The sequence below is a fragment of the Cyprinodon variegatus genome, unplaced genomic scaffold (genome assembly GCF_000732505.1).
Source record: "Cyprinodon variegatus isolate N-32 unplaced genomic scaffold, C_variegatus-1.0 Scaffold510, whole genome shotgun sequence".
NCBI lineage: Eukaryota > Metazoa > Chordata > Actinopteri > Cyprinodontiformes > Cyprinodontidae > Cyprinodon > Cyprinodon variegatus.
Window position 1 is genome coordinate 311,275 of NW_015150963.1, and position 9,823 is coordinate 321,097.

Here is a 9,823-nt window from a genome sequence, read left to right on the forward strand (position 1 = left end):
GATTTACACTGTGCGAATTGCTTAAATATATATTAAAAATTTAAGCAGAGTTTCCAATAAAGGGTTAAAAACACACAAAAAGTGCAGCTGGTGAGTTTTCAGGACTTTGACTGTTCAAACTCCAGAACACCTTCCCAAACATATTTACCCTGCAGTGAACCTGAAACAGGAGTTAGAGCTTTTTAAACAGTCCATTGACTTAAGCAAAGTTTCTCCAAAAATTCATAATCAGCTAAAATCCAGGGCCATGGTTGTAATTCAGCAAGACATAAAAATACATTTTAGAAGACCCCATTAGGTTTGATCAGCTGAAGATATAAATTAAAAACCACTGCAGCTGTGAATGTGGTAATAAAGGGTTTGTTTCCATATTAACAGTTTTAACAAACTCAACTTAAGCTGCAGGAAACCACCATGGGCTTCAATGATGTCACACCATCATGCAGTAAGAGCGATGCGTTCTGATCCTCTAAAAACCTGCAGGGACTCTGAAATTAATCTGACTGTTACTACATAATCCAGTCTGACTGTGGGAAACGACAGAGCAGATGAGCAAACACTAGATGAGGTAGAAAAATGGTCCCTGAGTAGCTAATTCATCCACAGATGAAGGGTTTTAAATTATGTTTTTCTACAATTCTTTAAATAAACCTGCATCTAAAAAATACGTTTGCACACATACGTTTAAGGCCGAATTATGAACTGTGATTTTGGAAAAACTTTGGTTTATCAAAACTATTTTTAGTTTTTTCTTTAATACTTATACTTCTAATAAAAAGCCCAGAGATTATCGTCAGAAAGTTATAATGCATATAATCAATAAGAAAAAAAATTAAACAAATCTCAGACTTTAAAGAGTGTGATTGTTTCTTTTGAAAACAAAACTCGGTTGGAGCAGCTGCATAAATTACTACATCAATGCAGACAGTGGTCCTGCTGAGGTGTCATGGAAACATGTGCTTTAATCTCAATCCTCTGCATTGTTGGCCCAGTTGGTAGGACAGTCAAGCACAGGAACACCATCAATGGACCAGCTTTATCTTAAGCAGTGCTGCTAAATGCCAAGAAATATCTTCATAAAACCTGATCATCAAAAGAAAAGAGTGAAGAGCTTTAAGCTAAATGGCTGCATTGACTGTACTTCAGTAAACCCAGTGGTCTAGGAGCATCATGATGAAGAACATCAGCAATCTTTATCTCATGTGTGGGATCAGTGTGCGCGTAGCGACTTGTGATGCTCTGACTCCAGCCTCAGCTCATTGTTTGTCAAGTATCCAAGTTCTTGAATATATTTTGCTTGACAATCCTCTAGAGGCCGTATTAACCCATGATTCCTAATACCACTCTTCCTTCCACATTTTTTTCCCTCCACTTAACTTTCTATGAATATGCTATAACCTTATCTATTCAATTTCTGAGACCGCAAATCTGTGGGTTTATTCATCTACATGTCAAAGATAACATGACAAGAAATGAAGACTTAAAGGACAAAAAAAAATAAAGGACTTACAAGAACAGGTTAATCACAATCACACAAAGTAGATATTTTAAGTACACGACTAAATTGTGATTATTGGGCTACTAGCATTTTTTTGACATTTGAAAATGAATTGGATATAATTATCTGACCCAATATTCTGATCTGAAAAGTTTTTACTGTGGCATCACATCCTTTTTATTGTTTCTAACTACTCTTCAAACAATCTTTATTCAGCATTTGTAGGAAGAGGGAACATTGTTTAATTGAACACTGTCCTATGAGCCCTGATGTTTATCTGATTTAAAAAGGGAAACCAGTGAGGTGCTACTTCTCACAGCTCAGGTAAGAATGCAGATCCTCCGCTCAGCTACAGCAGTCAGCTTTACATAGACACACAAAACAATAAAAACCTGCTAAACATAGCTTCTCTGTCCCAAAGTTGAATCTTTACAATCCCAGCACCTTTTCCTCTGGGGATTTTCCACCAAACTGGTTCCTGCACTGAACTCATTCTGTCTCAGTACCGCATCCTAGCTGAGTTAAATAGAAATAAAAACCTTTATGAGCTCCTAAAGACCAGGAGCTTTAATCTAATGTACTTCCCTTTATTTGTATGTCATGGATGGGTTTAGTGCCAATATGTTATTAGCTTACAGTCAGCCAAGAGGGAAGTAAACAGAGAGAAAGGTCTCCAACCTTATAACCACAGTGGTTTGCTCAGTTTCCTCAATTTTAATAACCTTTATGCTGCATTTTCTCTTCCCATTTGGTTTTCCTTCCACATAGACAGTTATTAAGTAAGTTTCCAGTTATCATGACATTGTAATTGTGTAAAAAAAAAAGTGCAATTGACTTGCAACTGGAGGACCATGGAGCCCACTAGAGGCTGAAATCTGAATACGTCTGCTGCTGGCATGTTTTCAGTCATCTCTTAAACAAACAGTCATGTGCAGTTTTAACGGTATTTGTTATTTAACTGAAATACTGCGGTTGCAAAACTTTGTATTTTGAAAACAGCAGATCATTTTGAACACATTTGTAATGGAGACGCAGCTACAGTCACAAGCATTTCTTGGGAAGCATGTCAGATCAGTTTACTTGGTTGAGCTTCCCAATGCTGAGATGTCAAACTTTCTACAATCAATACCTTAAAAATGACTTAAATCCCCATAAAATAAAGCCAGCAGGGCGCACCAGGATTTAAAAATAATGGAGACACAAAAGTAAAACATTTGAATGCATTTCTAAAGGGTTTTTCACCATTTCTGTTTGCATTCAGCAGCAGGCCGACACCAGAACTTGTAAGTTTGTCAGACTTGAGCTCAGTAAGTGCTGTTCATATGAGTGACTCCTTTTAGGTGAAAGTAAGACACCTTTTTATTAAATATAAAATGCAGTCGGAATAGGGAAGAATGTAGCTGTAGAAGTTGATAAGAGTTCAGCCAATAATGTAGATTTATATAAAAACCGTCCAGCTGATACAAAGACTTTATAAAAAATTATTAATTGCATAAAAGAAAAGTAAGTAATGTAAGAGTTACTCACCCATGACAGCAAGCTGGTACAGCGCTCTGTACTGCTGCCCAGGTTGGGCGGCTGGAACAAAATCCCCGAGTCCGATGGTGCACAGGGAGATGAAGCAGAAGTAGACGCCATCTAAAAACGACCACGACGCCTCCACCACGTTGAAAACAGCTGCAGGCGCCAAGAAGAAGCACAGAACCACTACAATCAGGAGAAGGATGAAATGCAGGACGGTAGCTGGGCGGGGCTTCAAGCCCGAGCGCTGCAGGAGGTTGACGGGAGCGAGGACCAAAGGTTGCATGCACCTCTGCACACAGGCGGTGAGCACCAGCATGGTGAAGGGAACTCCTATCAGAGCATAGACGATGGAGAAGGCTTTCCCAGCATCAGATAGAGGAGTGGGGTGACCATAGCCTGCAAGAACACAAAATATGGGATTTAGAATTAAAATACTTCATGCATTCCTGTTGGTACCTTCCAACCGGTGATCTTCTTCTTTGCATCCAAATTCAAGGGCCGTCTATGTTTTGCAACTTTAGGGATACACCTTCTATAAAGTGTAACATGTTATGATGCTAACAGCAAATCCGTTATTGCTTTAAGAAGCAATAACGGATCAACATTAGGGGGTCTAGTATTTCCAAAAAAACAAAATAAAAAAACCCTCTACTATTGAATATTCCTAAAATACACAATTTAAGCAAACCCACAAAACCTGAAACAATGGTACCACAGTGCTAACACTGGTTTCTACAAAAAAATCAAACTGAGCCTAGGGATCATTTTATTGATTGAAATTCAACACAGAAGTTTAAATTAAAATACCAGACGGATTCCCTATTCATCATGATTACATCATTATAAACAGCATTCATGGTTGACTTTTGCCTTTTAAATGTCATCAGCTCTTCTATTTCCAGATGAATTCTGCACAATCTGAGACATCATGCTGCATATTCTTACCAGAATCTTCTCCCTCTTAATTCACATTTGCATTTCTAGTGAAATTACTTTAGAGTTTTTGATATGACATACAGGATGATTGCTTAAACCGATGCAAGGGTTGTTTTGGAAGGCCTTAATGTTATTTTCCAACTATTGAATTAAAGTCTGTAAACCAATCAATGAAAGGTAAACACAGGAGGTTAAGGCGGTGAAATGTTTCAGAACCCAGAGATCCAATCAGATCTCATCCAAGCGCTTTCTTCTGATGAATAATATAACAAAGACTAATCTGCTAACATACAGGAATCAAAGTGAAGCAATATTCTGACATACAACCTAAAACCAACCTGATTGGCCTTTTAAACCCTACTTACAAGAAATTCTTCCAACTTGTGTAACATTTCGCCACACATGTGGGTATTGTGGTTCTGTTCAGTCATACAGGTGCTAATGTCAAAAGAAAAAAAAAAATGCTTTCAGATGTTACTCCACTGCTCTGTTTTTTTTTTATATCACAAACAAATGGGTGGCCATGTTAAAACATGACACACTGACAGACCACTCAAACCGTTGAAGCCATTGTGAGGCCGTCAACAGGAAGGAAAGAAAAAAAAGAAAAGAAAAAAAAAAGGTTTGCAGGCACCCAATTTCTGCATGCTTCATAGTGCTGCTGATTGATATGCAGAGATTAGGGGTGCAGCATGCAAAAATATGCATTGTGCCATTAATCGCAGAACAACTGACCATACAAGAGATTTAGTGTTTCAGCCACTGAAAACATATTAGACATTGGCATTAAGAGCTGTTATAATCTACCAACCTAGCCAAATACATTACTGCTACGTAGATTGTGAAGACTTGGCACCAATTCTAATGTCTCACCAACTCTGTCCAAACAGTTGGTGCAGCCCTAGCAAAAATAAATATGCAATTTATTCAGTAGACTATTGCATAGACAAAACAGGAAGACAATCCTCTGCAATCGTTTTCACTATTGAAAGTTGCAAACCTCTAACTATTGTAGAAATAGGTTGGCTTCCAGACTAAAGTCAACGGTCCCTACAGCTATAGGATATCAAGATGCAAGGAAGAGTGGTAGGATATGATGTTTTATTAGGACTGCATGTTAAAAACCCTCCTCTCTTCTACCCATTTGTGTGAAATTCCAAGCATATGAATTCAGCGGAGTCATTTAGACAATAATTAGTTTCACTGACCCAACATCTGACTGCTCTGCAGGTCACTGAGGCGACTACTAAAGGGTATTCCCCTCATACTTTGGTTGTCAGCTGTTTGGTTGATCAGAAGGCCAAAGCATTATGAGACGAGTCTCGCACATTAATGCAAAGAGGTTGCATACTTTCTCCTACAGATATTTGTCTTCAAAGTGCTAAAAACCAACCCGTAGATGTACAAGAATCCAAACTAAAAGACCTAGTCACGCGCTGCTGTCTGTGTAATCCTTTTGGATCTCTATAACCAAGACAGACTGTTTTTTTTGCTACTTTCCTTTCAAAGACAAAATAAAATGGATGCTCCAAACTGGGCAGCAAAGTATCGCAGAAACACAGATTATCTTTGTTCTGTTTCATGCAGGAATTTGCATTTTCCCCAATGGGACGTGGATGTTTTACAGCACGTCTCAGACAGGGTCTAGCTTAGCAACAGCTGATCAAGAGAAGCTTGCAAAGAAGATAGAAATAAATCTGTTAGAGTAGCTTTCTTCAAAGTAAAATATGGCAAAAACAGTGATTTTCAGTTTAGAATCCGGACAGAAGGTTTTAACTTCCGCTTATGTTGTGTGTCAAGAAAAGAAGCTACTCAAGAAATCAGCTAAAATTATAGTAAAGGGCTATGTGTAAAATACAAATGTTATGCCAAGTTGAGAACATAAGTAGTTTTAAAACTGTTTCGACCATTTATGTCACAAGACATTAATCATGCAAAAAAGACAAATAAATAAATCCACAGCAACTTATAATCAAAGGAAAAATCTTGAAAAAGTAACAATATTGAGAGATAGTGTTTATTTTCTTGTAATCAGACTTACTAAAACAGTTTGTCAAAAATGGAAGGAAAATAAAAATATGGATACTGGTTATGGAGGCCCATCAGTTCCCCAGGAATATTTGAAAAGTTTCTGTCAGGTTGTGGATCTTTAAATTATCCTCAAAGCAAAGTTTCAGAATAAAGAAATAAAAACAAAACAAAAAAATCTACTCGTATGCATTTATTTTTCCAGATCTATAGATAATACAGCCACTTAACTCTATATATTAAGTTTAAGGTTTATACCTTCAGTTTAGTTCAAAGCTGAACCCTTAAATATTTGGAGTCGATTCCTTTCCCATTTCCAATGTTTCTACAGTTGGCAGGCGCTGAGCAGCTCATTCTTAAGTTACAATACATACTATTTTTGCAACCCATCTTATCAGCAGCACCAGTTTTGCCTCAACTTCCTGCAAAAAAATGTATTTAAAAAATTAAACTAAAACAAAAACAGGCAAATTTTCTAAATCTTAATGTATTTAATGACTGGTTTATGAACCAAAAAGGAAGGTCTGACGTTAAGTTTAGTGCTCCGGTTGAACAATGCAATAAAAAAAAATAAAAAAATTTGTGCTTGGTCTCTAAATCCATGTCTGCTCAGGAAACTTTCACAGATATTCAAAAGTCAAATGGGAAGTTTAATTTGCACACTTGAACCTTCATGAACAAACTTTAAATCTGTGAGAAGGTTACATCACACATATGCAGTCGGCAAAACGTGAGATAAATCTGTCTACATGTTAAAATAGGGTCAAACTGCAGGACAAAAAGATTAACTTTAGGTCCAGGATGAGATATTCGGCTGTTGGACTATTCCATTAAACTGTTTTTATGTAAACCCCTAGTAGCTCCAATTAGAAAAAAAAAAAAAAAAACAATGAATCTTTTTGACCCAGCTAGACTTTAGTTATTTTTCCTAGGGGTGGGACAGCATAGCCCCATCAGTAGGAAACATCAAAATACTTCCCTGTTTCACAGCTGAACACATTCAGCATGTTTAGTGCAGAACTAAGAAAGGCCACCCTGCTTTCACTAAACTCTACTATTAGGAATCAGTTTGTCATGCACCTAAACAGAGGAAGAAAGATGGACAGAACCAGAATTTGTCAGCTTTTTTCAACAGCAATACATTTTTCTGCAGGTTAATTAAAAACACCTAGAAGAAGGTAAATCCAAATGAAAACATCACTGATTTTGGAGGATGTTCAAATCCAGCAGCCTGCAGGTTTCAGCCAGTCCTAAGATCTGATAGGACAATACAAACATCCAGACCAGAGGGGATTTCCTAACTGATGCTCTAATATGGTGCATTCAAGTACATCTGGTAAATTTGATTTTCTAACAAAGGAGCTGCAAAGTAATTTATTCTTTAAAATCTAAAGTACTGCATTTTGAAAACATCAAAACCATTGGCCATTTTCCAGCTGTATTACTCTCTAATCCATCCAATCAGTTACATCTACTCATAATAAAATAGAAAACAGAATTTAAAATTGCCAACTTATTGAAAACTTACTTAAAAGTTTTACACTTTTGCCTCCCCCAAAAAAACATTTCAACTTAATATTGGATAATCAAAGCTACTTACAACCAAAAAGCAGATTGACAATTATAGTTAAGGGTTTTGTATGCTGTGATGAGATGTTTTGAGCAATGCAACTCAATGATTGATTAATAATCTGTATGCCTCGTAAGATAAATATAACAAAGTAAATGCATTTGTCATCCAAATACCTTATTCTTCTTCAAAATGACACATTTGACACGCATTGAAGAGTATGTCAGTAGTTGCTATGGAGTGTGCTTCTCTAAAACATACAGGCAGAGCATAGCTCACTGAATTGAACAGGAATGCATTATTTCCTCTCATGAACTCTGTGTGACACGTACAAATGTCCACACCTTTGCATGTTTTGTGGTTTTGTAACAGAGAGCGTCAGCGTTTTGCTACATTGGTGTAACTTGTTTTTTGCAGTTCATTTTTCAGAAGACTGTAGTCTCAGTTTGGACAAGCATCATCCATGTGCGTTTAAATTCCATTAATGTCCATAAGGCTAAGGCTGATTCAACACAGCAGTCTGGACTTACTTTCCTACCAATGATAGTGTTCTGTTGACCAATTTAAAAACCTTTAAAAGTGTTAATTCCTTCAGCATAGGGAAGCAGTGTGTGTGCATGCAACTATCCATTTATGATGCAGCATTCGAGATCGTGGTTTAAAGTTAAAGAAATAACTAGTTGGCTATCTACGACATGGACAATAGCATTATAATATGCAAAGGACAGCGTAGAGAAGAAATATTTAACACTACCCCTTTGACCTGCTGCACTGGTGTTGTAAAGTAGGTATCCTGAGGGAATTTGTTCTGTAGTCCATAGAAAAGGTATAGAAAAGGCTCTGCAAGCAGAGCCTTTTCTATACCATCCTTACCCTTACTCTACTTCTTAAACAGCTACCTACACATTCTGGATAGAATGAAAAGGACCTTGATCTCGATCTACCTCACATGTAAATAGTTTTAAGCATAACTTCATCCATTGTTAATTTTAGTGCGGTCAGTATCAGTTTATTTTGATAAAACCAACTAATTGAAGAATGGAGCATGAGATCTGATGCCTGTACCACAATAAAGGAACACTAGGTTAACCAGACAACTTCAGCTTTAACCTTGACTTTCTGGTACCATAAAGCTGGATTCATTCGAGGGTAGTCACCATGGTAACATACTCTGAACGGTAAATCTGCTCCAGGGCGGGCTATAGCTTTCAGGATTGATCCGACTCCTAGGAAACGCTTCGCCCAACAGCCAATCGGCTTCAGGAAACAATGACGTCCCCTTACATTGGGAACAGGAATTAATTGAGAGGGGAAAATAACTTAGAAACATCACAATAAAGAAACTTGAAAACTAAAAAGCAATTCAAACAAAGTATGTTCTTAACACATTGAAAAGTTTTCAATTTCAGAATTTAATATTCTTTAACCTTTTTGAAATACCAAACTTTTACTATTCTGCATTGATTTTTTCCATGCATATTAACCTCATAATGCTGGCATCCACAGGTTTCTTGTATAATTGTTATATAGAGTCATCCAGGTCATTTTTATATCATGGTCTTGCAGTTACTTTATTCACCATAAACAGAAATTTTTCAGCTTTGTTATTCATCAGGTAAAACTTCAGTGATTAGACGCTGCATCATTATAGTTTTCTGGGCAACCACGATGTTTTACGTCATGTTGCAACGTTCAGCAAATCATATAGTGCAACATCACTGGCATGCTCAACGCCCGAGCAGATCTGGTACCCACACAGCCACCATGTTTTTCATGGAGACAATCTTATCCTCTTAGTATTTATGAAAGATTAGTTTTTGGCTCATTCACACTGCAGGCCTAATGCTTAATTCTGATTTTTGTGAAATACGATTTTTTTGCGTTGTCGTTTACATTTTCAAATATATGCGACTTGGATGTGATCTCCTGTGAGAACTGCATTCATACAGCTTAAGTGTCCTATGTGCGTATTAGAGGACGCAATGACATCACAAGCAAGCATGCTTCGTGTTTACGGAAGTAAACATGGATGGTAGTGCTGGGGTGCATCTAACAATCTTTACCAACCTTATAAACACTATCTTTTCAATGTTGTTAAACACAAATACTGCTTTCCGGATCATTGTCCGCCATGGTTGTTTTTCTTGCGGCTTCTTCATATCAAGACGTAGAATAGTGTCTTGTTGGGTATTAATAGCATTGAGGTCGGATGAATGCGACCTGGCTGTTCAGACACAGGTCGCATTTGAAAAGATCAGATTTGTATC

The 9,823-nt window shown here is 37.2% G+C and overlaps 1 protein-coding gene across 1 annotated transcript in view; it reads right to left on the minus strand.

Annotated features, from left to right (window-relative positions):
• kcnk6 (potassium channel, two pore domain subfamily K, member 6) overlaps positions 1-9,823 on the minus strand; it is a 21,456-nt gene that overhangs the window by 4,659 nt on the left and 6,974 nt on the right. Inside the window, exon 2 of the mRNA XM_015390741.1 lies at positions 3,026-3,418. Within this exon, the coding sequence (XP_015246227.1) occupies positions 3,026-3,418 (393 nt within the window). The remainder of the gene's footprint in view (positions 1-3,025; positions 3,419-9,823) is intronic.